Genomic DNA, 27,988 nt, shown 5'->3' on the forward strand with positions numbered 1-27,988 from the left:
GCGCTTTCCATACACAAAAGTTGCGGCAACATTTACTTGAAAACCGTTTTTTGGTCAAAATAAAATACATAAAGGTAATTAAAAGAAGCAATCTTGTAGAAAATGCATTTATCTATGGGATAAAGCCAAGTGGGCAAATCTTTATAGCTTGAAATATAGGCAATACCCGATTCGCCGCAGTTTCGCTATTGCAACAATGAGTCTCATTCCATACACAAACATGTTGCTAATTCCATGCACACATACCCTGGGGGAAATGGATGATATAGAATTGTGAATACGTTTGTCTTCCAAGGCTCAGTAGGCATCAGGATCGAGATAAATATATACAAGATACTAGTAATGTACATGAATATGTCTAAAGAATATCAATTTGAGAAAAGGTCTTTATAAATCACGTTTCATCTTCATATAAAATTAGCGAAATAGGGTGTACAAAGACCTATACACGCATCATGTCTTTAAATACCAGCAACATTGCGACTGTTTTTTTGTTGGACTATTTTGTTCAAACCTTTTTTACAATAAATACAATAAAAGCAAGGATTAAAAACTATCCAATCTTGTAGAAAATTGATTCATTAATCGTATAAAATTATGTGGGCACGGCTAAATGTTCTATATAGCTGGTAATATTCAACGGAATATCAAAAACGAGGAATATGTATAACAAAACTTGAATTCGATAGTATATTTACGGTATATTTTTCAAATGAGACGGTATATTTGACCGATAGACAAGCGATAACAAGTTGCCGCCGCTTTAAAAAAAAATTCTAAAACAATTTCAAAAAAATATAAATATAAATAATATTCAAGTAAGTAAAATCAGAGACGGGATGCCGATACAATAGCTAAAGTACATATCACCCTTAGATGCACGTCGATGACAATGGCCTCGAGACAGACAATGACTTTGGAATTGCGCGATTCGCTATTGACCAAATTGACAAATAATTTGGTGGAGATACGCATGCGGGCCCTGGAGCAGGTTGAGACGCGATTCTTTCGCTGCTTGATGCTTCACGAGAAAATCGCGGTGAACCCAGTGTTTATGCTCAAACAGCTAATACGATGGTTTGGCTGCAAGCCCCCCCTGGCCGCTGACCGTGTGCTGGCCATTCTGAAGGACTTGCTGCGCTCCGAGTATGCCGAGGAGGTGGTGAAGAAGATACCACATGAGCGGCTTTCTGCGGAGTTGGACAAGATCAAGAAGATAATACGGTCCCTGGAGTCCACGCGAGCAATGGAGCTGCTGGACGAATTACAGCTTTTGCTGCCCGATATATATTTAAACCATAGGCCCACCCCGCCGCCATCGATCAGTGAGGCCGAATTGACGAGCGAGACTGAGTGCAGCTGGAAAGATCAACTGGTGGCGAGATTCCAGCAAGAAGACTTTGAACCGGCCTGGACACAACCGTGCACGGAGGATGTGGTCACCATGAAGGCCATGATCGACATGGAAGACCCAGATGCCGAAATGCATGAAAAGCTTACCAAGTTAACAATCAAAATGGGCGACTATCCCAGCGAGTATTTCCTTCAGGCGCCACACATTTTCTTCAAGCTTGTAAAGATTCAGGAAAGGGCAGACTCCAATCTTCTCAATGTGAATCGGGCCCTCATCAAATATCTGCTGCAGATGCAGAGCAGCATAGAGGTGCGGAAAGCCACTCTTAGCTATTCCTGCAACATCGGCCCACCAGACGCTCTCCCCAAACAGCTGCGTGTGGAAAGTGCCCTGTGCTTCCTCCTGAACAGCTGCACCAAGCTGTTGGACCCGATTCTGCATCAATTTACCAGACAGAATTGGCTCATCCTGGAACTAATTATGACGGCTGTACGAACCTATAAAGCTCTGTGTTGTCCCGTCTCAAACTTATTTATAGAGCGGCTAGTCGGCCTGGTCAAAAAGGCCCATACATTTTGCTACAATACGGAAGGGAACGACCTGGCAAAACTGGTGGATAAACTCGCGATGCCTCGTTTGCAGTCACTTATTTGCAATGGCCTGCTGCATGATTCAATTGCGTTGAATATAACCTACGACATATCCATGGACAGAAATCAAGCGAAATTACGGCTTCTACCTGTCATGATGGACAGCACATATATGATGTGCATGCCAGAACGCGAACAATCGATCAAAAAACTTGTCTCTGATATTTCACAACCCTCAACGACGGATAAACAGCTGAGTATGCTATACAGGGGCTATAATCTGGCCATCAATCAATTAAATCCGCTCAAAAAGATGACTTCAGAGGACGTACTCCTTATACAGAAGCACATCTGCCTGGTCGTCAACCAGCTGGGCAGCCGCAGTTTGCTGAAGGAGCTCTGCGACGCCCTTCTAGACTGCATTCTGCAGTATACCAAGAACCCAAAATTGCGTAAGGAAGCCGAGAGCTTGATGTATAGTCTGATGAACATCCGCGATCCAGAGCTGCGTGGCCACTTCTATCATCTTATGTGGTATCCTTGTGGCTTGTTCTTTCACGCAATCGTTCAAAACAGCGTCTATCTGAGGGGCTGCAGTAATCTGGAGCTGATACGTCAGCGTATCTTTGGACTGCCGCTGAACACCAAGCTGCTACGTCAGTTTGTTTTGCAGAGCTGGCTAGAAGATAAATGGGATAGGGTCCGGGTCTGGTGCTTACAGTACCTGGACATGCTACTCAATTTGACCTGCACCCTAAGAGATAATGACTTCAGTGCAATGTACGAATTTCTTCAACCCGTGATGGTTCCCCTTATGATCTGCCGTTCCGTTACGAACAGTACCATGCACAACAAATTATGGAAGATTGTTTGTCCGGCCGAAGGAGATGTGCTTCTAAAGCTGCGCGCAAACGTCTGCTACCTATTCCATCCCGATCCTCAGATAAGAATAGAGGCCGCGGCTAGAATGGCTTACATCCTGCAGTACGTTTCCAAGGGCGACGAGAAAAAGGTGCATGGAAAGATATTAATTTATGACTTCGGATGGGTGCAACCACCTCGGCTGTACCAAAGCATTTTCCCAGCGACCACCGAAGAGCCCTTTCTGGGGGAGCGCAGCGTGGACGCCCTACTGCGGCTGCTGGAAACCAAAGATCTCAAGCCAGCTATCAGAAAGTCGTGTCTGACACAGCTAAATGTTTTGTTGCAGAACTGGAACGCCTGCGAGCACTTTTCGAAAACAAACAAAGGCTTAATAGTGGTCATGCAGGCTTTATACATTGGTCGCGACAACATAAGAAACTCGGAACATGCAGATAATCTACTGACAACTGTGAGTATTCTGATCAAAATCCATTTTTACAACAAAGTCTTTCTGCAAGAGTCGGGGTCATCCTCTGAAATGTATTTACTTCTAACGTCGCTCCTCTTTGAAACTGCTAACGATCTGGAGTTTCGGGAGAGTGTCCTCATCTGCCTATTCCAAATGCTCTTCCACGAACATATGACGGCCACCAAATCGAAGCTCGTCTTGGATGTGGATCTTAGTTCTTTGATCATCCCCATAACATATGAACTCGATCTAACTGAACCACCGTGCACCGCCACGGAGGGGCTGGCCTTGGAGCATACCCTTCGGCAGACCCATTTCGGCCAAGATGCCGACAGGGCTGCCCAGCATTGGCGGCTAAATACGGCGATTTTCATATGCGGGACCCTGGAGGATATTACGCTGGAAGCGATAAAGAAAGTGGACATCAAGGAATCGCTAAAGCTGACGGCTGCGGATCTTGCCCTGATCCAAGCATCACAAGTCGGCCCACAGCTGGGTCGCCAACTCACGGCAGCCAGCAACTGCAGCAGCCACGACGAACTCAAGCAGATTGTGGCAAAAATCCAGATATATCTGGTGCTGCTTCGCACTAGTGTGCCTGAAGATGCGGGAATCAGCCTGTGGAACTTTATGCACAAGTATCTGCGCGTAGCCCCCGCAAACGCAGCCGATCGAGAGGTATACATGTCCGTGTCGGAACTGTGCCTGAGCTGCATTCGCTTCGGTGTGCAACATGTATGGAGCGGTCTCAATCGGACTCTGAAACTAGACGCACTCCACAGTTTTCTGTTGATATTGTACGATCGCACCACCGACCTGAATTTGCTCCAAGCGACCTGCCAAATCTTTACAGCTCTGCTCGAGGCCAAGATGCAAGTCCCCGCTAAAATTAGCTGGCACGGACAGTTCTTTATTCAGCTGAGTGCCGTGGCCAGGACTCACTTTGAGCTGCGCCAGCTACTGCACGTGCGCTGCATTCTCAGAGTGCTGCATTTTGTCAGCGAGCTTGACCTGATGTTTAGCGACGATCAGCTGATGGTGAGTGCCAAAACAGATTCTTCCGTATTTCGACTAAGCTAAGACAGATCTATTACCTTTGCAGTTCTATATCCGACACTTTATGCAACTTTCCTCCGACCTGAGAAACCCCACACAGACTGGATCTCAGTGGCAGCGGGACTGTCTACACATTGTATGCCAACTCCATAAACGGTACTTGGGAAAATTCGCAACGATTGCTACATCCGACGATAGGGATCACTTAGCCGACAAGATAATTAAGTATCTGTTGGGACTGTGCGGGCACAGTGATGGACAAGTGCGTTCGCTGGCTTGGGTAGCGATAGCCAGTTGGCTACCCAATAGTGGCTCCAGCGCTGGAAAGATCTTGCCGCACCTGCCACATCCGCCTGGTGGTTTGATTGAATGCTGTCTGTCTACCATGCAGCATGTAGCGGAAATGATGCTGGTACGAGAGCTGGCTGGTCGTATGTTTATAACGCTGATGCCGCAAACGGATGCGGAGAAAATCATCGAGCTGCTGCAGCGTCATAACTTTCTGGAAGATGCGCATTACGCTTTGGAGACGCTGCATGTGACTCCCTTGCTGGACAAACACGCAAACGGTGAGAAGAACTCTTGTGGAATAATCAGCTGTTACATAGCTATCTGTTCGCGTCTGGTGGTCCTCAAGCCGACTTGGTGTGCCCTGCTCTGTGAGCACAGATTTATGAACTGCCTCAGCGATGTGATGAAGAGGACGCCGCCACCGCAGAATTTCTCGGATGGCTTTCTGGAGCTGTGCGCTGATATCTGTGAACTCTATGCCCTTTGCTATTCTACTAACTTCGAGTTCTTGCAGCGCAGCATTTGTCGTGATCCCGCCCTGCTGCAGAGCTACATAACGCTGATAGATACTATACTGGACCTGGAAAAGCCCGATCGCTTTTTGACAAGGTTTATTAAGCTATTTCTGGTTTTCTGCAAGGACACCAACGCATATGACTTTTTGTTCGAGCAGCTTTACATTCGACCCACTATTTTAATCGAGATATTCCTATACGGAACGAATCTAAAGCACAAGGGAACATCTCTGCAGCAGCACACTCTCTCGGCTTTGACTATGGTGTGCCTCAAGGCTCAACATGCACCTGAACATCTCAATTTTGTGAAGAAAATGGAAAAATCCAGCTTGCCGGTCAGTAATACTAAAGATAAGACTATGAATGAGCAGAACGATATGAATGCCTTGAATAACCAGCCAAAGCCGAAGTCGAACCGAAAATTTGCGAAAGGCGATGCAAAGCCTTCTTCGGTTACAATATGCCACGATGGTTTGCCTGTAGTCAGTGCAGTGGTGATCCTCCTTCAAAGCCTGAACCGTCTTTTTGATCATTATTTCCCAGCTAAGACTTTTAACTTCTTGCACCCTCCCGGAACGGGTCATGTGCAGATCTGTGAAGTGCTCGGAGCATTGCTGAAGGTCTCGCCCTATGCTATTGATGTCGCTCAGACGCTTAAGTTGTTGGATCGAGTGTTGGGTCTGCTCGACGACTTTCTCAGCGACCTCGACATTGGAAACGCCACCACTTATGTGAAGCGCGTTGGCGCCCACAAGTCGCGTGACATACTGAACAATCTTGTGTTGCTGTTTAACATGATGGTGCAATGGCACAGTTCTCCTTACTCAGTGATCAACGAAGCATCGGTGGCAGCCATATTTGTACGACTGCAGATACGCATTTGGCCCTGGTTGTCGCACTCTCCACACCTAAAATTGCTTTGCGTTCAGCTGGCCATGTCCCTCACCGAGTACTCATTGGAAATGTGCAAGCATACCTCCTTGTTGCTGTCCGGACAATCCCATTCGCTGCTGCAGCTGATGGTGCGGGTGGCTGACTACGAGACCACCAGGAAGGAGACTCCCAACGCCATACCCAATCAGTGTCTAGTTCCTGCTTTGCGTGTGATGGTCAACTGCTGTGCCTGCCTCGAGGGTCGTCTCAGTCTCTTCAAGATGCATGTGTTGGACATGTTTGACACGATTCTGCCCGCCACCGTAAGCGGGGCTCATGCTTCCAAGATCGGACCCGCTGCTTTGCTCGCATGGCTTAGCTTTTGGGAAGTCTACTCGCGCTATGATAGTGGTTCCAAGATCTGCCATTTGCATGGTCTCATCACTGCTATCCGGCGCATGCCACCGCTCAGCCCGGGTAGGATCCTCTGCCTTCGCATCCTCCGCAACATGAGCTTCTCCGTTGGAAATCGCCTGCCACTAGTAAACAATGCCGACTTTTTGTCTATGCTGAGTGACATTGTCTCCCAACCGGTCAAAGATGTAGATGGTGGCGGGGATGGCAGCCTAGAATCATATGAAGAGCACAGCTTGGTGGTCTTGACTCTGTGGAAACTCTTCTGTTTCATAGCAAAGTACCAGGCCATTCTGCGAGGCACCAAATTGCTGAAAAAGTTGTCCTGCCTCCAAGAGAAACTGGCCGTCGTTAAACAGGAGCGTCCGGGATTTTTCCAAGAGCTGCCTCATGCATCAGAGCTTGAAGAACTGCTGGAAAAAGTGATTGACTGTATGGAGAAGTAGCCCGCCAATGTCCACCCAGTATCTGAATAAAGTACAAACCTATTGCATAGTTATACATACCATGTTATTGGCATGATAATTACAATTGCTTCTTAAATAAGACACCTTTTAACCATTAACCTTGTAGTTTAAAAATCAGATATATCATAGTCGAATGGAATTCTCCCCAAAAAAGGTACTCGATAACGGCCCTGCCAGGGGGACATGCGATTCTAATCTCTTCTGATTTATTGTATTCTAATAAAATTCAAGTGATAATGGTTGTTCAGGTTTTTCCAGCTGTAAATGCTTTCTTATTGTGATTTACGCTTACGACTCGTCAAAGTTCCATTCAACTCAGCCTCTGTAGTGTGAGGAATCTATAATTCTTTGTTGGCTCAATAAGAGGATGTACTGAGGTAGCGAGAGGTGTACTCGATAAATACAGCAACCGTCTAGAGATATAAAGATAGGCATTGCAATGCTCAGCATGTGGCTATTGGACAAACAAGCGTGCCAAAAACATTCCAATTTTAAAGCGTTGTAAAGATAGGCAGGGCAGGGCATAAATCTGCCATTATTTAGATACCACATTTCCCCAAGGAAAACTATGGGGTTTGTCACCACCTCGTATCAGGCGATATATTGCTAGCAGGAACCGATTTATCTTTATGGGATTCAAAGTGCGAATCAGTGCTGATAATATCCCTCTAGCTCCAAGCTGAAGCTCTCAAGGCAGATATAGTCAGTGTTCCGACGACTGGACAAAGGCATTGTTAGACCTTTCTTAGCTCTTGCCAAGGACAGAACGCCATGAAGCTACCGAGCGGGAAGGTAAGTTTAAATATATGAATCCTCATCGCTTCTAAATAATTACCTGGTAATCTTTCTTTTAGGACTCCAGCAAATCCAAACATCATTCAGATGTCTCCCTCGTCCGGGTCTTGTCACAGCAAAAGCAGCTAAAATCAAGACTGCCCTGGTACTATGCACCTTCGTTCCTTCTTCTATGGGTGGCGCTCTTCTATGCCGTGGTGATCCCCCTTTACAATCGACTGCCAGACGGAATAAGCATTAAGGGGGAGTCCCTGAACCCCGGCGAGTTTGTGGCAGAGAGAGCACAAAGATGGCTCTACAAATACGATCGCATTGGACCCAAAGTCGTCGGCAGTGTGGCGAATGAGGTGACAACTGTTGCCTTTCTTGTGGATGAAGTGGAAAATATTCGAACGGAAATGCGCAGCCATCTTTACGAACTGGAGATTGATGTCCAGGCGCCATCTGGCGCTTACATGCACTGGAATATGGTGAATATGTATCAGGGAGTACAGAACGTGGTAGTCAAACTTAGCTCAAAGGGCTCCAACAGTACAGCGTACCTTCTGGTAAACAGCCACTTCGACTCGAAGCCGACCAGTCCAGGTAAGTGATTCGATTCTGTTTCTATTGAAGGATCTAAGCAAATGCGAACAGGTTCCGGAGATGATGGCACTATGGTGGTGGTCATGCTGGAGGTGCTGCGTCAAATGGCTATATCGGAGACGCCCTTTGAACATCCCATAGTCTTTCTGTTCAACGGAGCGGAGGAGAACCCTTTGGAAGCCTCGCATGGCTTCATCACTCAACACAAGTGGGCGCCCCATTGCAAGTAAGAAGAAATTGAAGATCAATTTGGGTTTGCGGCTAAAGAGGCTGTTTTCTACAGGGCCCTGATCAATTTGGAAGTCGCTGGCAGCGGAGGACGCGATCTACTTTTCCAGAGCGGTCCAAATAACCCATGGCTTATGAAGGTATGTACAGACATGCATACTTTGTATCGAGTGTACACACTTTAAAGAATGCTTTCGCTGAGAACGTGAGGCAATGAGCATAGTCATTGGCAGTTTATTAGCATTGTAAACGGTCATTGTGTGCCGATACTAAAACGCTTGATTGCCCCAATTTATTTGTTGGATAAAAGTGTGCCGAAAAATTACATGATTAATTGTCGTTTTATTTTCCCGTTATAGTACTACAACCAAAATGCCAAGCACCCGTTCGCCACTACCATGGCGGAGGAGATCTTTCAGTCGGGAATTCTTCCGTCCGACACAGATTTTAGAATTTTTCGCGACTATGGCCAGGTACCAGGTGAGCTGGAAAGCCTACAACTTCCATACACAAACGATAACAACCTCAACTCTATCTATCTATAGGTCTGGATATTGCCCAAATCAGCAACGGTTACCTATACCACACGAAATTTGACAATTTTGAGGCGGTTCCCGGTGATTCCCTTCAAAATACTGGCGAGAATGCACTCGCCCTAGTGCGGGCCTTTGCCAACGCCAGCGAAATGTATAACCCAGAGGTGGGTAGTCAATTTTAAAACTATACGACCTAGTCCACTAATCTAATATTACTGCAGGAACACAGCGAAGGCCATTCCGTGTTCTTCGACTTTCTGGGGCTCTTCTTTATATATTACACTGAGACCACTGGGATAATCCTGAACTGCGTCATTGCGGTGGTCAGCCTGGTGCTGGTTGGATGTTCACTACTGAGAATGGGTCGCGAGTCAGAGGCGACACTGGGTCAAATCCTAATTTGGTTCGGCATCATTCTGGGGCTGCATGTGGTGGGATTCTTCCTCAGCATTGGTTTGCCCCTTCTTATGGGCGTGTTCTACGATGCCGGAGGTCAGTCGTTGACATATTTTAGCAACACCTGGCTGGTGATCGGCCTGTACATCTGTCCAGCTATGATTGGCCAGGTTCTCCCCTTGTCCCTCTACTACACATTGAGACGAAACGTAAGTTAGCTGAAGGTCGAGCCACTCGGAAGGGCGACTAATGGTGAATTTCTCCCATAGGATAAAATAAGCCACCCGAATCACCTGCACATGAGTCTGCATGCCCACTGTGTACTCCTGGCACTGATCGCCATCATTCTCACGGCCATCAGTCTCAGGACGCCCTACTTGTGCATGGTCTCGATGCTCTTCTATGCCGCTGCCCTGTTGATCAATTTGATAAGCACCCTGCATGATCGAGGTAAGTACCTGGCCGACACATGTATTCTGCTTTCTAACATCTTGATTCATTTGAAGGCTACTACTGGGTGCTGATTGTGCAGGTTCTTCAGCTGATGCCGTTTCTTTACTTCTGTCACCTGTTCTACATGTTCCTGATTGTATTTTTTCCCATGCTGGGACGCTTCGGGCACTCCACTAATCCCGATCTTCTAATAGCGTTGATATGTGCCATGGGAACTTTCTTTGCAATGGGATTTGTGGCTCCTCTGATAAACATGTTCCGCTGGCCGAAGCTCATATTGCTAGGCCTAGGTGTCGTCACCTTTATATTCAGCATGATCGCTGTTTCAGGAGTGGGTTTTCCCTACCGCGCTAAGACCAGCGTTATGCGGGTGCACTTTTTGGTAAGTCCGTTTGCAATAATTATTTCCCCAGTGCTCGATCCAAATCTTATGATTTTCCATGTTCCTGCAGCACGTTCGTCGCATCTTCTATGAATACGATGGTTCCGTAAGCCTTAATGACTCTGGCTACTACTTTGACTTCCAGGATCGTCGTCTCTATTATCCACTCGAGGACACTTCGCTTAATCTTACAGGTTTGGTCAGCACGGAATCTGACTGCAGCAAGTATCTGATGTGCGGCGTGCCGTGCTTTAATCATCGCTGGTGCAAGACCCGATCAAGCAGTCATTGGCTGCCCCGCGATGAGCCGGTGGCCATACCAGGTGCATCGTCATTGCAGCTCTTAAGCAAAACCGTTCTAGACTCTGGAACAGCCGTGCGATACTCATTTGAAATGTCTGGTCCACCACATATGAGCTTATATATACAACCCCTGGATGGGGTCACAGTGGAGGATTGGTCCTTTATTCGAAACATTCTGGACGAACCCCAAAAATACTCGGCGCCATATCATATATTCTTCGCCTATGGCAAGGACAGCACGCCATTGAAGTTCCACATTGATTTTGCGGTTAGTTCATGGGATTCTTTTGCAAAATTGGATTTTATGATAACTATTTTTCAGATATCATCTGGAAACTTTGATGTGCCTGTCTTTGAGCTGGGATTTTCATCGCACTTTGTCAGCTATGATTTTGATCGTGACGCAGTTGGCTTGCAATTCATTTCCGATTTTCCGGACTTTGCTCATCCGATGGAGTGGCCTACGTTATTTGAACGCTATGTATTCTAAGTCCATAAAACTATTGTGATTGTCTCTTATTTCGTTTGTATGCCTTAACTAAGTAGATATTAACTAGTATAATAGTTTATAGACCTAGATTATAGAAATCCACAAGTAATTTAACAGAATTATTCCTTCTACATAAGCATTTAGCAGAGTGCCCAAAAGTCGATCTTAGTTATGCATAGACTATATTCTTCCCCGATTGAAGTGGCCCTCGCTCTCGCGTTCTCTCTCTTTCACTTGATTAAAGATTTATTGATAAGATTTGCAGCAAACATCAAAAACGCATTTAGATTTGAAACTGCTAAGAAATCTACCACAATTCAGATACTACATATCTGCACTTGGCCCGAGCTATGGAAACTTTTGTTTGCCAGAGAGTTCGCCTTCGGGCCTCGGTCCCCTATCAAGGCACACACGACTCTATCTATATAGGCTTCAGAGGGAACAGAAGCAGCACCCCGACAACATTCAGTTTCGAGAAATCCGGCCATAGGCAACGTTCCGTCTTGCGGAGAGTTTGCAGAAAATATGGAATCGAAAGCTCAAGGAACTGATAATGTAAGTTCATATATTTATATACATTTGTTATGCATTAATCACCATATTTTACAGGGCAACTACTCGGGCACAGTACTTTACAATGTGTTGTCCAAGGAAAGGGCACTCAGATGGAGACTCGCCTGGTACTATGCGGTGGCCTTCCTGCTCCTCTGGGTGGCACTCTTTTACGCTGTCGTGATACCGCTCTTCCATCGCCTACCGGAAAAAATAACCATTGCACAGGAGTCACTCAAACCCGGAGAATTTGTGGTAGAGAGAGCGCAGAATATGCTTTACCAATTCGATCGCATTGGACCCAAAGTCGTTGGCAGTGTGGCGAATGAGGTGACAACTGTTGCCTTTCTCGTAGATGCTGTAGATAATATTCGCCGTGAAATGCGCAGCGATCTCTACGAGCTGGAGGTGGATGTGCAACAGCCATCAGGGGCCTTTACAATTGGGACAATGACCAGCATGTATCATGGCATCCACAATGTGGTTGTCAAACTCAGCTCGAAAAGCTCCAACAGCTCGTCGTATCTCCTGCTTAACAGTCACTTTGACTCGAAACCGAGCAGTCCAGGTAATCAATTACTCGTATATTGTTTCCATCACGTCGATAGTAATACAGTTGAACAGGTTCCGGCGACGATGGAACCATGGTGGTGGTCATGCTGGAGGTGCTGCGTCAAATGGCCATATCGGAAACACCCTTTCAACATCCCATAGTCTTTCTGTTCAACGGTGCCGAGGAGAATCCACTGCAAGCGTCTCATGGATTCATCACCCAACACAAATGGGCAGCCAACTGCAAGTAAGTATATATATATATATTCGCTTCCGATCTGAAAGCTCTATTGTATTGCCTGTCGTCAGGGCCGTTATCAACTTGGAAGTGGCTGGCAGTGGGGGGCGTGATCTACTATTTCAAAGCGGACCCAACCATCCTTGGTTAATGCAGGTAATCTTTATATTGACCTAATATATTAGTACGACAATTCATTCTCTGATATATGATTGCAGTATTATAAACATCATGCTAAGCATCCGTTTGCCACTACCATGGCTGAGGAGATCTTTCAGTTTGGAATGCTGCCATCTGACACAGACTTTAGAATTTTCCGCGATTATGGTCAGGTGCCTGGTAAGATGCTCTTTTAAAGTTTTGAGTACTCGCTTAACACACTGTACTTCGTATTTAAAGGTCTTGATATTGCACAAATTGACAACGGTTACGTCTACCACACTGTCTTTGATAACTTTGATGCCGTACCAGGACGTTCCGTACAGAGCACTGGTGAAAATGTCCTGTCGCTAGTACGGGCCTTTGCCAATGCCAGCGAGATGTACGACACGGAGGTAGGTCATCGATATTTAACCAAATCGTAGAACAAATGTATCCTCTATTTATAACAGGAGCATAGCAAAGGCCATTCCATCTTCTTCGATTTTCTCGGTCTCTTTTTTGTGTCCTACTCCGAGAAAACTGGGATAATCCTCAACTGTGTCATTGCCTTGATCAGCCTGATTCTGGTGGGAGTTTCCATGTGGAGAATGGCTCTCGTGTCTGAGGTGACAGCTGGTCAGATATCTGTTTGGTTCCTCATCATTCTAGGGCTCCATGTGGTGGGGTTCGGACTCTGCCTTGGGCTGCCCCTGCTCATGGCCGTACTGTTCGACGCCGGCGATCGATCTTTGACCTACTTCAGCAGCAACTGGCTGGTGATTGGCCTCTATGTGTGCCCGGCAGTCATTGGCCTGGTGCTTCCACTGACCCTCTACTACACGCTCAAGCCAAACGTAAGCAGAAAGTATGTTAGTGGACCACATTTTTAATATCTTAATGTCATGCAGGGACAGTTAAGCCATGCCTACCATCTGCACATGAGTTTACACGCTCATTGCGTTATCCTGGCCTTCTTTGCCATCATCTTGACTGCAATAGGGCTGCGCATACCGTACGTCTGCATGGTATCGATGTTTTTCTATGCTGCCGCCTTGCTGATTAATCTGCTGAGTTGCTTACATGATCGCGGTAAGATCGCTGTAGCGAGATTTGTTACCTTCTTGCTGAAGTTTGGTTTATTTGCAGGGTACTACTGGGTATTGATTGTGGAAATTTTCCAGCTGATGCCGTTCGTATACTTCTGCTACCTCTTCTATACATTTCTCGTGGTCTTCTTTCCAATGATGGGCAGAAACCGAGACTCAATCAATCCCGACGTGCTCATAGCTTTGATTTGCGCTCTGGGAACTTTTTTTGCTTTGGGATTTGTGGTAAGGAAGATTACATTTAGTCAGTGCCGCAGCCACTCCCACCTTTGTCTTTTTCTTTCAAGGTTCCCCTAATAAACATGTTCCGCTGGTCTACTCTCGTATTACTCGGCCTTGGAGTTGTGACCTTTGTATTCAGTATGATTGCTGTTACGGACATTGGTTTTCCCTACCGCCCCAAGACCAATGTGATGCGAGTGAACTTCCTGGTAAAGGGATTACATCACGCATGTATTTACGGATTTCTTATTTTTATTCCTCTTTTTACCAGCACACTCGTCGCATTTTCTATGAATACGATGGCTCCGTGAGTGTAAATGATTCTGGGTATTACTTCGACTACCAGGACAGGCGAGCTCTGCGCCCTCTTATGCATTCATCCGCCAATTTGACCGGGCTAACGTCCGTAGAGCCCTACTGCGACAAGTACGTGGTGTGCGGTATGCCCTGCTTCTGGAGCAGCTGGTGCAGATCTCTTTCCAGCGCTGCCTGGCTGCCCCGAGACCAGGAAGTTATTGCACCCGCCAACTTAGGGTTAGAGCTCTTGGATAAATCAGTTATCGTGGGGGGAAAAACCGTGAGATACGCATTCGAGCTGGCCGGTCCGCCGCACATGAGTCTGTTTATACGACCACTGAAAGGGGTCGTTATCGAGGACTGGTCCTTCATTAGAAATATGCTGGACGAGCCGGAGAAATACGCTGCGCCATATCAAATATACTTTTCATACGGCACGGGCAGTGCGCCCATAAACTTTCACATTGATTTCGCAGTGAGTAGAGTTTATTTATAATGGAGACGGATGAGAGCTATAAACGTTTCGATTACAGACATCCGACGGAGATCTCGATGCACCGATCTTTGAGCTAGGAGTTGTGGGTCACTTCGTTAGCTACGATTTCCAGCGGGACGCCGAGAGTCTCAAATTCATGGCGGATTTCCCAGACTTTGTTCATGTTATGGAGTGGCCGGCATTATTTAAGCGATATATATTCTGAAATCTTGAAGATCTTTATAGACGTAGATACTAGATTATGTATTATTTATTGTGTCTTCCCCAGACGCTTGGAGTCGGGACTGAGATAAGAATTATCGCGTTAATATAACAAAGCGTCAAGCGTCACATCCATCGGACTTTCAGTCAATGGCTAATGATGACTAAGCTGTTAATCGCTGCTCTCGTGCGTCGGAATCTCCGGCTATATTGAAGTTGGGCAGTAAACTTCCTCCAATTTAGATACTCTGAACTGGCACATGCAGAGCCCGCCAATGTGAGGTGTGCCTTAAGGCAAAGCGACCACTACCAAAGTCGGCAGCAGCTCCATATCTTGCAGCGATACACGACCCTATCTTTATGGCCTTTAATTTGGGGTTTCAAGTCGATCTGCCCGCGGTTCAGACGTTCAGTTATGCGACGGCCGGACGTCGCTAGGGTTTGACTCTGCAGAAAAGATGGAAAAAAAGTCTGATAAAGTAAGTATGAATTCTTGGAAAGACGGACTATTGAACTGAATAACCAGCGTCCCGCCCAACCAGGACAGCTCATCCGACGATGCGCTCGTCAAAATTCTGTCGGGGCCAACCGGAAACTCCCGCAGACGCAGACTTTCCTGGTACTATGCGCCCTCCTTTCTGCTCCTTTGGGTGGCGCTCTTCTATGCCATCGTGATCCCGCTCTATAATCGACTGCCAGACAGAGTGACTGTTGCCGACGAATCCCAGAAACCAGGACAGTTTGTGGCGGAGAGAGCCCAAAGACAGCTCTACGACTTCGATCGCATCGGACCCAAAGTGGTTGGCAGCATAGCCAACGAAGTGACAACGGTTGCTTTTCTCGTGAACGAGGCGGAAAAGATCCGTGCCGAAATGCGCAGCGATCTCTACGAGTTGGAGGTGGATGTGCAGGCGCCTTCAGGTGGCTACGTGTTCATCGACATGGTTAACATGTATCAAGGCATCCATAACGTTGTCGTGAAACTGAGTGCCAAAAGCTCCCAGAGTGCATCGTATCTCCTGCTCAACAGCCACTTCGACTCGAAACCGAGCAGTCCAGGTAAGTGATTCTCCTCCGTTTCCATTGATGGATCTAAGCAAATGCGAACAGGTTCCGGCGACGATGGCACCATGGTGGTGGTCATGCTGGAGGTGCTGCGTCAAATGGCTATATCGGAGACGCCCTTCGAACATCCCATAGTCTTTTTGTTTAACGGCGCCGAGGAGAATCCCCTGCAAGGCTCGCATGGCTTCATCACCCAACACAAGTGGGCCAAGAACGTCAAGTGAGAATACTCGATAGAAACTAAGAAAATATCTTTACCGAGTCGTTTGCTGCAGGGCTTTCATCAACCTAGAAGTGGGCGGCAGTGGGGGCCGGGAACTTCTTTTCCAGAGTGGTCCCAACAATCCGTGGCTAATGAAGGTGAGACATATTTCTGCGAAATGCTGCTGGCTTATGGCAGGCCACAAAATTAACTTTGAAGCCAATTTTACTGCCTATTTTATGGCCAGTTCGTGAAATGTCGGAACGTTAAAAGGTTTTGCTTCTATTCTCTAGTACTATAGGACCCATGCCTTGCACCCATTTGCCACAACGATGGCTGAGGAGATCTTTCAGAGTGGAATTTTGCCATCTGATTCAGATTTCCGAATTTTCCGTGACTATGGAGATGTTCCCGGTGAGTAACTAAAACACATATGTACATGCCAATAATTGATTTGCAATTCATGTCTTTCTGCAGGTCTCGACATTGCCCAAGTTAGCAACGGCTACGTGTACCACACCGTCTTCGACACTTTTGAGGCCGTTCCTGGACGTTCTGTGCAGAACACAGGGGAAAATATTCTCGCCCTGGTGCGCGCCTACACCAATGCAACCGAAATGAGTAACCCAGAGGTCGGTTAGAACTCAATGTTGTTCCAATCTATAGATCCGATAATAATCGTATATTTTTTTGACAGGAATACGATGAAGGGCATGCCGTATTCTTCGACTTCTTAGGTCTATTTTTTGTGTATTACACCGAGACCACTGGAATAGTACTAAACTGTGTCATTGCCGTGATCAGCCTGGGTCTAGTCGGAGTTTCCTTGTGGAGAATGGCCCGCGTGTCTGAGGTGACAGCTGGTCAGATATCCATTTGGTTCGGCATCATCCTGGGGCTCCATGTGGTGGGCTTCGCACTCTGCCTTGGGCTGCCCCTGCTCATGGCCGTACTGTTCGACGCCGGCGATCGATCTTTGACCTACTTCAGCAGCAACTGGCTGGTGATTGGCCTCTATGTGTGCCCGGCAGTCATTGGCCTGGTGCTTCCACTGACCCTCTACTACACGCTCAAGCCAAACGTAAGTAGAAAGTGTGTTAGTGGACCACATTTTTAATATCTTAATGTCATGCAGGGACAGTTAAGCCATGCCTACCATCTGCACATGAGTTTACACGCTCATTGCGTTATCCTGGCCTTCTTGGCCATCGTCTTGACGTCTGTTAGTCTGCGCACTCCGTACCTGTGCCTGTTGTCGATGATCTTCTACTCGGCCTCGCTGCTAGTGAACCTGTTGAGCACTCTGCATGACCGTGGTAAGTGTTGTTCAACGGATTTGCCGGAGATGTGCCTGAACTAATGAGATACTTCTTCAGGCTACTACTGGACCATTACCGTGCAGTGCCTTCAGCTGCTACCGTTTTGCTACTTCTGCTATCTCTTCTACACCTTCCTCGTAATATTCTTTCCTGTCCTGGGCCGCAATAATAGCGGCACAAATCCTGACTTGATCATAGCCCTTATTTGTGCCCTCTGCACCTTCTTTGCCCTGGGCTTTGTGGTGAGTGCGAAAGTTTCCTTGGGAGCCTTTACCTTTGCTTTTCTCGTTTTCATCTCTACATACGAGTATGTATCACACAGGTGCAATTTATTAACATGTTCCGCTGGCCAAAGCTCATATTGCTCGGACTGGGGGTGGTTACTTTCATATTCTGCATGATCGCTGTCTCGGATGTCGGTTTTCCCTACCGCCCCAAGACCAATGTAATGCGGGTAAACTTCTTGGTACGTATGGACTTCTCATATATGTACTTACAGAGTCTCATAGTTTCATTGCTTTGCAGCACACACGCCGCTTTTTCTATGAGCAAGATGGCTCAGTGAGTCACAATGATTCTGGGTACTATTTCGACTATCAGGATCGTCGAGAACTCAATCCTCTGAAGGACTCCTCCGTCAACCTAAGTGGTCTGGCTCGAGTGGAGCCTGACTGCGAGAAGTACGTTATGTGCGGCATTCCGTGCTTCTACTACAGCTGGTGCAGTCAGCGTACGAGGGCTGGTTGGCTGCCGCGCGAGACGGAAGTGGTTCTGCCCGAGGTGGAGCTTAAGTTTGAGCTTCTGGGGAAGAGTGTCTCAGAGTCCGACAGAACGGTACGTTTTGACTACGAGCTGGCGGGGCCGCCCCACATGAACGTGTTTGTCCAACCACTGGGAGGGGCGAAGGTTGAGGACTGGTCTTTCGTCAGAACAATGCTGGACGAACCCGAAGAGTTCTCGGCTCCGTACCAGATATTCTTCTCCTACGGAAAGGATGACTCTCCGTTAAAATTTTACATCGTATTATCGGTGGGTTTCTGGTTTTATAAATCATCAAAAAAAGGACATAAAGATTCATATTTTGATTTATTCTAGAAATCCGATGGAGATTTCGAAAGCCCCACCCTCGAGCTAGGGATTGTGGGACACTACGTGAGCTATGATTATGAGAGGGATCCAGAGGCTCTGGAGTTCATTAAAAGCTTCCCCGACTACGTCCATGTCATGGAGTGGCCATCGATATTTAAGCGTTATATATATTAGACCTATCATAGCTATAAGTGTGCCAATGCCCGTACCCATACTCATAACACTCGAAACATTTCCACAATAAAACGCGATCCATAACCTGCCTGAAACTGACCATGAAAATTATTGCCTTCTTATTCTCACGGTTGCCGAAAATTCTGCTGCTGATTATGTTATCTTCACATCCCATTTGATCTAGAGAATATAAAACCGATACATTTATTCCTATGCTAATAAAATAAGGTACAGTTTATGTACCCAATTATTGTATTGCTTTTCATAGAACACGGCCCGCAATAGTGCCGGAGAAAATAAATCAATGAATTCGACTTTAGCCCTCGAAAGATTATAAAATCTATATGCTCGTGTGCTAGGCCATAAATATCGGGGGGGTGCCGTACTCAACCCAGCATATCAGATCTGGTAAAAAGAACCTCGAATTCGCTTGAACTTCAAAAGCGTGGCCGTTCGGAAACCCGCCTGAAGCTACCTTTTCGTTATCAGAGTTACCAACACATACATTTCATTTCACTATAAATGTTATCATTATATCCCATTTGATTTAAGGACTATAAAACCGATACATGTACATAACGTAAAGCCTATATTAGAGGTTGATATCTTTGAGCAGAAACCAACTAGGAACTCACAGACTTTCACTCGATAAGATCGGTACATATGGAGGATTGGTATCGTATCTAGATGCTATGCAATGACAATAAATCAATAACTTCACCTTATTAAGATTGAACTCGAAGCGACTTTGGCCCCTTAATGGATTGTAAAATTCATGTGCATTGTACAATAAATCTCGTTGGTAAGGCGTGTGTGCCTATACTGCCTATGGGATCTCGGCTGCAGATAGCATATCCAGTCTGATAAAAGAGAACATTTCCAAGAAGTTCGCTCAGTTCTGCGCCACTTTTCGCCGTGATCTGATGATGAACACGGCAGGCAGGTAATCAGGCAACATGGGAGAGAACAATACGGATAACTTTGCGGATGCCGCTCCGGAGTACACGGATCCAACAAACGGTTTTAAGAGCACCATGCAGCTAATGACGGACACGCAGGATAGCGAAGACACGAGAATCGACTTGAATGAGAAGGATAGGCCACCCAAGCAGCTGCCCTGGTACTATGGGCCGGTGTATCTGCTGTTTTGGGTGGGTCTCTTCTTCGCCGTCGTCTATCCCCTCTTCAACCACCTGCCCACGGGGGTCAAAGTGGAGGAGGAGTCCGCCAAGGCAGGCAAATTTGTGGCACAACGAGCAGAGACCACTCTGCTAAAAATCGATTTGATGGGTCCAAAAATCGCTGGCGACTATGTGACCGAGGTACTCATGGTTCAGTTACTCCTCGAAGAGATAGAAAAGGTGCGTCAAGAGATGCGACAGGATCTCTATGAGCTGGAAGTGGACGTGCAGAGGGCACAAGGCGCCTTTCTCCACTGGCAGATGATAAACATGTACCAGGGCATCCAGAATGTGGTCGTCAAGCTGAGTGCCAAGAGCTCCAACAGCACATCCTACCTGCTAGTCAACAGCCACTACGATTCCAAGCCCAGCAGTGTGGGTAAGTCCATCCTCTCACCCGGTTTACGAATACTCTTCGGTTTTGAAACTCGAAGCTCTTTCCTGCAGGCACCGGAGATGCTGAGTTCATGGTGGTGTCCATGCTGGAGGTGCTCCGCCTGATGGCCATATCTGACGACCCTTTCCTACATCCCATTGTCTTCCTCTTCAATGGGGCCGAGGAGCAACCGTTTCATGGCTCGCATGGATTCATCTCGCAGCACAAGTGGTCCGCCAACTGCAAGTAAGTGGAAGCACCACGGATCATACAGCACTATGACCACTACAATTTTTTGTTTCTTCTCCTAGGGCTCTCATCAACTTGGACTCCGCTGGCTGTGGCGGTCGTGAGCTCCTATTCCAGGGGGGTCCCAACCATCCGTGGCTAATGAAGGTAAGTCGATATCGTGAATATTATCTAAATTAGTGCTTGGCGAACTGGTTTAGTGGCCTTGTTTATCTAATCTGCACTTTATGCTCCCTCCAGTCGGCTCGCTTATCTAATGGAAACTGCGACCTTTTTTATTCCAGCATTACAAAAAGAGTGCCAAGCATCCGTTTGCTACCACAATGGCCGAGGAGGTCTTCCAGGCTGATCTCATACCCTCGGACACAGATTTCCGCATGTTCCATAACTTTGGACCAGTTCCAGGTGGGGTTTATTAAAAGATTGACACAAAATACATGAAACTTCATCGTATCCATGCATCTGATCAGGTCTGGATTTGGCGGGCGTCTACAATGGCTTTGTATACCACACGAAATTCGATCGCTTCAGTGCGGTGTCCAGAGACTCGCTGCAGAACACTGGGGACAATGTTCTGTCCCTGGTACAGAGTATCTCCAATGCTGAGGAAATGTACGACACTGAGGTAATATTCACTTTCTGAGTAGCCTTTTATTAAAGATATTCTAAGCACACTTTACCTATCTTTACAGGCACACTCTGAAGGCCATTCGGTGTTCTTCGACTATCTGGGCCTCTTCTTCGTGTACTACAAAGAGTCCACGGGCGTGGCACTTAACATTTGCTTCTCCCTGGCGGCAATAATTCTTGTCTGCCTCTCGCTGTGGCGCATGGCCAGGGTCACGGACCAAAAAATTGGCACCTATGCCGGCGCCTTTGGAATTATGTTTCTGCTGGCCATCCTGGGATTCCTTCTCGCCCTGGGCCTCCCCCTGCTCATGTCCGTGTTTTATGACTCAAGCGATCGCACTATGACCTACTTTACAAACAGTTGGCTAGTCATCGGTCTGTTTATTTGCCCCTCCGTGATCGGCCTTGTTCTGCCGATGACGCTCTACCTGTCTCTTCGACCAAGCGTAAGTTGAGCAGAATAGTTTTAATTCTGTCACTTAACTCTTCCGATTTCTATACCAGGACAAGATCCCGCACGCCTACCACCTGCAGATCGCGGGACACGCCTACTGCATCTTTTTGGTTGTGCTCTGTATACTACTCACGGTGGCCAGCATTCGCACTGCCTACCTCTTATTGATCTGCATTTTCTTCTACGTGTGCGCTCTCATTATCAACCTGCTGAGTCGTCTCCATGATCGAGGTAAGTTGGCGGAGGGGAATCGAATCCCTTTAGAATTCTTTTAAGGCTTCGTTTCTTTTCAAGGCTACCTTTGGTCCCTGGTTCTGGGCGCTTGCCAGATACTGCCGTATCTCTACTTCACCTACTTGTTCCACAGCTTCCTGGTCATCATCATACCCATGACCAGTCGCAAAGGCATGGAATCGAACCCGGACATGTTCGTTGCACTTCTCTCTGCCTTGGGCTCGATCTTGTCAATGATTTTTGTGGTAAGCAAGTGATGCCACCTCGTGAGGATTATAGACAGTATTTAAGCTCTTTCCAGGCCCCTCTGATTAATCTGTTCCGACGACCCAAGAGCATGATAGGCGGCCTTGCGCTGGTTATGTTCATATTCTGCATGATCTCCGTCTCTGAAGTTGGATTTCCTTATCGGGCCAAAACAAATGTGATGCGTCTGCACTTTCTGGTGAGTCGGTAGCATCCCAATCGTTGTAATTCCCAACTCACCTGATCTGTTCTTTTCGATCGATTTAGGAAGTGCATCGAAAGTTCTACGAGTACGATGGATCTCTTAGCCTGGAGGACAGCGGCTACTACTTTGACCTGCAGGACAGACGCCTGGAGGAGCCGCTGCGTGACAAGATCAACCTCACAGGATTCACGCGCCTCGACGAAGAATGCAAGAAGGAGATGAAGTGTGGCATGCCCTGCTTCAACCACCGCTGGTGTGCCGCCGTGGAAGATGCCCACTGGCTGCCCCGCGATGAGCTCGTCGAACTGCCCGATGTCCCCACCGTGCTGGAGCTGCTGAACAAAACCGTTCTAGTAGGGGAGTTCGATACACGAGTTCGATACGACTTCAAAGTATCGGGTCCGCCTAGGATGAGTCTGTTCGTGATGCCCCTTGATGGGGTGAAGATCCTAAAGTGGTCCTTCCTAATGGGAATGCTGGATAACCCGGCCATCTACAAACCGCCGTATCACATCTTCTTTGGCTACGGTAGCGACGACTCACCAGTTGAATTCTACTTCGAGCTGAGGGTTAGTATTGCAAAAATTCTTCCATCAGGTGAGAGTTTATCTAATACGGGGAACTTTCGCATTCCAAATGTTTACAGAAAGACAATGCCAACTTTGACGTGCCCCTGTTTAAGCTGGGCGTCTCCGGGCATTACATGAGCCACCTCAACAAGCGGGATGCGGCCACCCAGAAGTTCCTGGACGATCTTCCCGATTTCGCCCATCCCATGGAATGGCCGACCTCCTACGAGCGATATATATTCTGAGAATTCCTAGTGTAGAGTTGTGCTATGTACATATGTATGAATAAACGATTAGTATAATAAAACGGAAACTGAACTGGAGACGATTACTAATTGGCCGTTACCGTTCGGATGCGACACAATGAATCCATAAATCCGCTATTAACTGCTTTACGATATGGGGCAAAGTTGGGCGTTATGATTTCCCCTAATCGGCCTCACAAAATTCGTCACGTTCACGTTTTGGAATCAATCTACATACGTACTCATGTACATATGTATGTTCTGCGAAGTATTGCCAAGAGTTATATAGATTTTATATATGTATGTTGATTAGTAATTGTGAAGCCATTAGGGCCATTAGGCCATAAATATCGAATATCTTTATACTATGCTGCCGATACCAATACTACAACCATAAATGCAAAAAATACCATTTTAAAATAGGATGGCCATGGCAGACCAGACCCTTGTTAGTAGAACTCTGGCTGTAGGCAGAAATGGGCGCTCCAACGGATGGAAAGGTATCGGTATGCCTCCAGATTTTTCTGGAATTAGTCACGGAATGAGTAATATTTATTTCCTTTTCTGCAGACCATTCAGGCTACGAGCATCGGCTCAGACTCTGCCAACCTGATCATTGAGCTCGAGGGGCGTGAAAGGGCGGCCAAGCAGTTTCCCTGGTATTATGGCCCCACCTACCTCCTCTTCTGGGTGGGTCTTTTCTTCGCTGTGGTCATACCACTCTTCCAGGCGGTGCCTACGGCTCTGAAGATCGCCGAGGAGTCGGCCAGTCCGGGGAAATTCGTGGCCGAGCGAGCCCAGGGCATATTGCTATCCATCAGCCAGATGGGACCACGAGTCGTGGGCGATCATGTCAATGAGGTGACTATAGTGGAATATATGCTCGCCGAGATAGCGAAAGTCCGTTCGGCAATGCGCGACGATCTCTTCGATTTGGAATGTGAAGTACAACGGGTCTCGGGGTCTTATCTTCACAATGGCTTGGTCAACCACTACCAAGGTGTGCAGAACGTGATCGTAAAGTTGAGCACGAGGACGTCCAACAGCTCCTCATATTTGCTGGTTAACAGTCACTACGACACCAAGCCCGGATCGCCGGGTAAGTGCAAGATATAGTCCTATCAGAGAGCAAAAGAGATAATTCCTGACGGCCCAGGTGCCGGCGACGATGCCTACATGGTGGCGGTAATGCTGGAGGTGCTCCGACAGATGGCCATATCCGCTGATCTGTTCCTGCATCCCATTGTGTTCCTCTTCAATGGGGGCGAGGAACAGCCAATGCTGGGCTCCCACGGCTTCATCACACAGCACCGATGGTCCGCCAATTGCAAGTAAGTGGACAGACCGACACCGGACTCTGAAGATTGCGAACAAAAAACAAAACACTTTCTTTCTAGAGCGCTGATTAACTTGGACGGCTCGGGCGGTCGTGAGCTGCTCTTCCAGGGCGGTCCCAATCACCCGTGGCTGATGGAAGTAAGTAACTTGCCTCATTCACCCGATGACTACTACTTGCTTTGTTCTACGAGTATTGCTTAGATATGAACGAAATCGGTATCGCCTGTCTGGCAGCCATTTTATCTAATCGGATTCTACTTTCAACCTTCAAAATATCGCTACAGCATTACAAAAAAAGTATCCCGCACCCGTTTGCCACAACCACGGGCGAAGAGATATTCCAAGCTGGCCTAATACCTTCGGACACTGACTTCAGGATCTTCCGTGACTTTGGAGTCGTACCGGGTAAGTGACACGTGCCTTTTTAATTTAGTTCAATTTAGGAAATATCTTCTACTAGGCCTGGACATGGCTGGCATTTACAATGGATTCGTCTATCACACTGAGTTTGATCGGTACACCGTCATATCCGGCGGTGCCCTCCAGAGCACTGGGGACAATGTGCTGGCCCTAGTTCAAAGTATCTCCAATGCCCACGAGATGTATGACACGGCGGTAATCAATGCTCGATATCTCCTCATTTGATTACCTGTTTTCGGACACTCTTAACGCCGCACTGCTCTTTTCAGCCGTACTCTGAGGGCCATTCGGTGTTTTTCGACTTTATTGGGCTCTTCTTCGTGTTCTACAAAGAGTCCACTGGCGTGGTACTCAACATCTGCTTTTCTATTGGGGCCATGCTGCTCGTCTGCCTCTCCCTGTGGCGCATGCGCAAGGTGTCGGGTCACGCCGTTGGAACCTTTGCCGGCGCGTTCGGAGTACAGTTCCTGTTGGCACTTGCCGGTGTCGTTCTGGCCCTGGCACTGCCCCTGATCATGTGCGTCTTGTACGATGCAGGAGATCGTACCCTGACTTACTTTAGCAACAGTTGGCTGGTCATCGGTCTCTTCATTTGCCCCTCGGTGATTGGCCTTATTCTGCCGCTGACCCTCTATCTGACTCTTCGGCCAAGTGTGAGTTATCCAGAACAAGATACTCAGGGGACCACGACTAAAGCTCCCCATGATTGACACCCCTTGCAGGAGAAGATCACGCATGCATACCACTTGCAGATCGCGGGGCATGCCTACTGCGTCCTCCTGGCGGTCCTGTGTCTGGTGACAACGGCTCTAAGCATCCGCAGTGCCTACTTATTCCTCATTTCTATCGTATTCTATGTGGGAGCTCTGATCATCAATCTGGTGACCCGTCTGCATTGCCGAGGTAACGTTAGTTACGTTAATTATTTGTTGTCTCTGATGGGATGAGTATTTCTTTATTTCCAGGATACTACTGGTCCTTCGTGCTCGGAGCTAGCCAGCTGATGCCGTTCCTCTACCATGCCTATCTATTCCACATGTTTATCGTGATACTCATACCAATGGTCGGACGATTTGGTGTCACAACCAATCCCGACACCATCATAGCCGTACTGTGTGCGTTCGGCACGATTCTGTCCTTGTCGTTTGCGGTAAGGAAGCAGAACTATCCCTCAACTTAAAGTAACTGAACGCTTTATGTGTGTAAGCAGGCTCCCCTCATAAATATGTTCCGGCGACCCAAGAGTATGCTCGGAGGCTTGGCGCTGGCGATGTTCGTGTTCTGCATGATCTCCGTCTCCGATGTTGGATTTCCCTACCGCCCAAAGACCAATGTGATGCGTGTAGATATGATGGTGAGTCGACTAATGTTTACCAAGAAATGCCACCAACTGAACTGTTCTATGGAGTAGCAAGTGCACCGCAGATTCTTCGAGCACGATGGATCCATGAGCTCGGAAAACAGCGGCTACTATCTGCACATGCTGGACAGGAACAAGGACGGGCCTCTCCACGATACGATGAACCTCACTGGTCTCACTCGCCTGGGCGAGGACTGTGACTCGGAGCTGATGTGTGGCATTCCCTGCTACCGTTGGTGCTCCGCTCGCAAAGAGGCGCGTTGGTTGCCACGGGAAGAGCCCGTGCAGCTGCCGTACCCAACTGTTCTGGAGCTGGTTAACAAGACTGTCCTGGCCAGGAGCGATCAGGCCCGCTTGGAATTCCGGCTGTCGGGCCCTCCCAACATGGGACTCTTCTTCAAGCCCCGCAGTGGAGTGAAGCTGCTGAGATGGTCATTTGCTCAGGGCATGCTGGACAACCCCGCCAGGTATAGGCCGCCGCTGCAAGTCCAGATAACCTACGGCATAGACAGCACTCCCATTGAGTTCTACGTGGAACTATCGGTTGGTATTACTATTTAAACTTTACAGGGCTATTTACATGTTTGCAACCACAACAATGTCTTTCCGTCTCCATCTCAAACTATCCTAATAGAAGCTCTTTCAGAGTCCAAAGACTTCTAAAAGTAGTTTTATAGTTGGTATATTAATATGATTATCGATTATAATCAGGCTATCATTTCTAAGCCCCAGACTTTTCCGAGCATTCATTCCATCTTCATTCTGAATTGATTTTGCAGAAGGACAATGGAAATTTCGATGAACCCGTTTGCGAGCTTGGCGTCTCCGGGCACTACGTGGGTCCCAGGGTCGAGCGGGACGCTTTGAGCGAGCAGTTCCTGGCCACGCTGCCCGACTACACCTTCTCCATGCAGTGGCCGAGCAGCTACGCACGTTATGTATACTAAGAATGTATTAATTTAAGCGCCAGATTAAGGAGATCTTGAATAAGTAAAAGTAAAGGTACCATGAGTGTGGGCCCAGACATTGACTTGCTCAACATTAAATAGGCCGACTAGCATTGGAAGGGGAATGTGGAAGTGGAAGTGGGAGAAATGATGCATTTCAACACTTGACAGCCGCAAGACTAACACAACACGGGAGCGGAGATGGGGAATGAAGAGTAAACAAAGAACAATGGAAACATTTGCGCAAACATAGGCCCGCCCCCTCGAACACACCTGTTGCATTCGGCCCTTGGCAGGAAAGGGGTTGGATCACGTATAAAAAGTGTGCCCTGGCCCACAGATAGACACACTTCGAATTGAGCAGCCTCCAGCAGCATCACAACCAAGCAAGCCCCAAGCCCCAAGCCCAAAACAAAACAAAAAATACAATATGAAGTTCTTCGCATTCGTCGCTGTCTTCGCTGCTGTCTTGTCGCTGGTCTGCGCCCAAACGACGACAGGAACTGCAACTTCGACATCGCCGACATCACCGACATCACCGACATCGCCTACGACAACCACCTACACGTACACGACGTCACCCACTTACACCACCCCAACCGTCACGGTAACAACAACAACCGCCAAGCCCTTCAAGCAGGCGCTCTTGTCGCTGCTGTTCAACAAGAAGTCCGGATAGAGACCTGCCACTCCGACCACCGATCCCGCCGATTAGTAGGACGCCAATGATTTGATTAGCCAAACAATAATAAAAACAACAAACAAACACAATCCCACACTTGAATACTTATTCCCCCATGGCCGAAAAGATGTTCTTTC

The 27,988-nt window shown here is 47.5% G+C and overlaps 7 protein-coding genes and 1 long non-coding RNA gene across 10 annotated transcripts; 7 read left to right on the forward strand and 1 right to left on the reverse strand.

The window, feature by feature from the left end:
- Positions 1-674: 674 nt before the first annotated feature.
- Positions 675-6,991, forward strand: ana3 (anastral spindle 3). Of its 2 annotated transcripts, XM_033379207.1 has the most exons (4): positions 675-818; positions 877-4,315; positions 4,380-4,902; positions 5,139-5,286. In XM_033379207.1, the coding sequence occupies exons 2-4, from the start codon at positions 887-889 to the stop codon at positions 5,153-5,155; spliced, it is 3,969 nt and encodes a 1,322-aa protein (XP_033235098.1). In that variant the 5' UTR covers positions 675-818; positions 877-886; the 3' UTR covers positions 5,156-5,286. The 2 variants fall into 2 exon arrangements, with proteins under 2 accessions (XP_033235098.1, XP_001360846.3); XM_001360809.4 differs by having other exon boundaries at positions 4,380-6,991.
- An 86-nt stretch (positions 6,992-7,077) lies between these two features.
- Positions 7,078-7,830, reverse strand: LOC117183787 (uncharacterized). Its single transcript, XR_004468963.1, has 2 exons — positions 7,729-7,830; positions 7,078-7,670 (listed from the first exon to the last, which is right to left on the reverse strand). It is a non-coding gene; the product is annotated as an uncharacterized lncRNA (long non-coding RNA).
- On the forward strand, positions 7,544-11,330 carry LOC4804263 (endoplasmic reticulum metallopeptidase 1-like). The gene is made up of 11 exons (XM_001360810.4): positions 7,544-7,685; positions 7,748-8,273; positions 8,325-8,499; positions 8,557-8,641; positions 8,861-8,981; positions 9,047-9,201; positions 9,259-9,642; positions 9,703-9,883; positions 9,940-10,268; positions 10,339-10,839; positions 10,894-11,330. The coding sequence occupies exons 1-11, from the start codon at positions 7,665-7,667 to the stop codon at positions 11,059-11,061; spliced, it is 2,646 nt and encodes an 881-aa protein (XP_001360847.3). The 5' UTR covers positions 7,544-7,664; the 3' UTR covers positions 11,062-11,330.
- A 126-nt stretch (positions 11,331-11,456) lies between these two features.
- LOC6898438 (endoplasmic reticulum metallopeptidase 1) lies at positions 11,457-14,997 on the forward strand. The gene is made up of 12 exons (XM_002138444.3): positions 11,457-11,616; positions 11,671-12,181; positions 12,238-12,412; positions 12,475-12,559; positions 12,622-12,742; positions 12,803-12,957; positions 13,015-13,398; positions 13,453-13,633; positions 13,691-13,875; positions 13,938-14,081; positions 14,144-14,644; positions 14,703-14,997. The coding sequence occupies exons 1-12, from the start codon at positions 11,587-11,589 to the stop codon at positions 14,868-14,870; spliced, it is 2,640 nt and encodes an 879-aa protein (XP_002138480.2). The 5' UTR covers positions 11,457-11,586; the 3' UTR covers positions 14,871-14,997.
- A 327-nt stretch (positions 14,998-15,324) lies between these two features.
- Positions 15,325-18,922, forward strand: LOC4804265 (endoplasmic reticulum metallopeptidase 1). The gene is made up of 12 exons (XM_001360811.4): positions 15,325-15,345; positions 15,409-15,925; positions 15,977-16,151; positions 16,207-16,291; positions 16,427-16,547; positions 16,611-16,765; positions 16,831-17,214; positions 17,269-17,449; positions 17,510-17,694; positions 17,775-17,918; positions 17,978-18,481; positions 18,548-18,922. The coding sequence occupies exons 1-12, from the start codon at positions 15,325-15,327 to the stop codon at positions 18,713-18,715; spliced, it is 2,640 nt and encodes an 879-aa protein (XP_001360848.3). The 3' UTR covers positions 18,716-18,922.
- Positions 18,923-19,602: 680 nt separating this feature from the next.
- LOC6898439 (endoplasmic reticulum metallopeptidase 1-like) lies at positions 19,603-23,182 on the forward strand. The gene is made up of 11 exons (XM_002138445.3): positions 19,603-20,275; positions 20,344-20,518; positions 20,584-20,668; positions 20,806-20,926; positions 20,992-21,146; positions 21,214-21,597; positions 21,656-21,836; positions 21,900-22,084; positions 22,141-22,284; positions 22,353-22,859; positions 22,937-23,182. The coding sequence occupies exons 1-11, from the start codon at positions 19,672-19,674 to the stop codon at positions 23,102-23,104; spliced, it is 2,709 nt and encodes a 902-aa protein (XP_002138481.3). The 5' UTR covers positions 19,603-19,671; the 3' UTR covers positions 23,105-23,182.
- A 350-nt stretch (positions 23,183-23,532) lies between these two features.
- LOC4804266 (endoplasmic reticulum metallopeptidase 1) lies at positions 23,533-27,570 on the forward strand. Of its 2 annotated transcripts, none has more exons than XM_001360812.4 (12): positions 23,533-23,604; positions 23,675-24,203; positions 24,261-24,435; positions 24,502-24,580; positions 24,727-24,847; positions 24,903-25,057; positions 25,132-25,515; positions 25,585-25,765; positions 25,828-26,012; positions 26,073-26,216; positions 26,274-26,765; positions 27,002-27,169. In XM_001360812.4, the coding sequence occupies exons 1-12, from the start codon at positions 23,581-23,583 to the stop codon at positions 27,167-27,169; spliced, it is 2,637 nt and encodes an 878-aa protein (XP_001360849.4). In that variant the 5' UTR covers positions 23,533-23,580. The 2 variants fall into 2 exon arrangements, with proteins under 2 accessions (XP_001360849.4, XP_033235099.1); XM_033379208.1 differs by having other exon boundaries at positions 23,549-23,610; positions 27,002-27,570.
- LOC6898440 (cell wall integrity and stress response component 4) lies at positions 27,484-27,940 on the forward strand. Its single transcript, XM_002138446.3, has one exon. It carries the CDS (start codon positions 27,600-27,602, stop codon positions 27,846-27,848), a length of 249 nt encoding a protein of 82 aa, XP_002138482.1. The 5' UTR covers positions 27,484-27,599; the 3' UTR covers positions 27,849-27,940.
- The last annotated feature ends 48 nt before the right edge of the window (positions 27,941-27,988 follow it).

Source organism: Drosophila pseudoobscura, chromosome 3, assembly GCF_009870125.1.
Source record: "Drosophila pseudoobscura strain MV-25-SWS-2005 chromosome 3, UCI_Dpse_MV25, whole genome shotgun sequence".
Lineage (NCBI taxonomy): Eukaryota > Metazoa > Arthropoda > Insecta > Diptera > Drosophilidae > Drosophila > Drosophila pseudoobscura.

Bases quoted from the DNA above. Each gene is read 5' to 3' on its own strand.
- LOC6898440 (XM_002138446.3), top strand. From the start codon at position 27,600: ATGAAGTTCTTCGCATTCGTCGCTGTCTTCGCTGCTGTCTTGTCGCTG.
- LOC6898438 (XM_002138444.3), top strand. From the start codon at position 11,587: ATGGAATCGAAAGCTCAAGGAACTGATAAT. The intron at 12,958-13,014 runs GTAGGTCATCGA...TATTTATAACAG, and splicing joins GCGAGATGTACGACACGGAG to GAGCATAGCAAAGGCCATTC. The intron at 13,634-13,690 runs GTAAGATCGCTG...GTTTATTTGCAG, and splicing joins GAGTTGCTTACATGATCGCG to GGTACTACTGGGTATTGATT.
- LOC4804263 (XM_001360810.4), top strand. From the start codon at position 7,665: ATGAAGCTACCGAGCGGGAAG. The intron at 9,202-9,258 runs GTGGGTAGTCAA...ATATTACTGCAG, and splicing joins GCGAAATGTATAACCCAGAG to GAACACAGCGAAGGCCATTC. The intron at 10,269-10,338 runs GTAAGTCCGTTT...ATGTTCCTGCAG, and splicing joins TTATGCGGGTGCACTTTTTG to CACGTTCGTCGCATCTTCTA.
- LOC4804265 (XM_001360811.4), top strand. From the start codon at position 15,325: ATGGAAAAAAAGTCTGATAAA. The intron at 15,926-15,976 runs GTAAGTGATTCT...AAATGCGAACAG, and splicing joins CTCGAAACCGAGCAGTCCAG to GTTCCGGCGACGATGGCACC. The intron at 17,450-17,509 runs GTAAGTGTTGTT...ATACTTCTTCAG, and splicing joins GAGCACTCTGCATGACCGTG to GCTACTACTGGACCATTACC.
- LOC4804266 (XM_033379208.1), top strand. From the start codon at position 23,581: ATGGGCGCTCCAACGGATGGAAAGGTATCG. The intron at 23,611-23,674 runs GTATGCCTCCAG...CCTTTTCTGCAG, and splicing joins CAACGGATGGAAAGGTATCG to ACCATTCAGGCTACGAGCAT. The intron at 26,766-27,001 runs GTTGGTATTACT...TTGATTTTGCAG, and splicing joins AGTTCTACGTGGAACTATCG to AAGGACAATGGAAATTTCGA.
- LOC6898439 (XM_002138445.3), top strand. From the start codon at position 19,672: ATGGGAGAGAACAATACGGATAACTTTGCGGATGCCGCTCCGGAGTAC. The intron at 20,927-20,991 runs GTGGGGTTTATT...GCATCTGATCAG, and splicing joins TAACTTTGGACCAGTTCCAG to GTCTGGATTTGGCGGGCGTC. The intron at 22,860-22,936 runs GTTAGTATTGCA...AAATGTTTACAG, and splicing joins AATTCTACTTCGAGCTGAGG to AAAGACAATGCCAACTTTGA.
- ana3 (XM_001360809.4), top strand. From the start codon at position 887: ATGACAATGGCCTCGAGACAGACAATGACTTTGGAATTGCGCGATTCG. The intron at 4,316-4,379 runs GTGAGTGCCAAA...TTACCTTTGCAG, and splicing joins TTAGCGACGATCAGCTGATG to TTCTATATCCGACACTTTAT.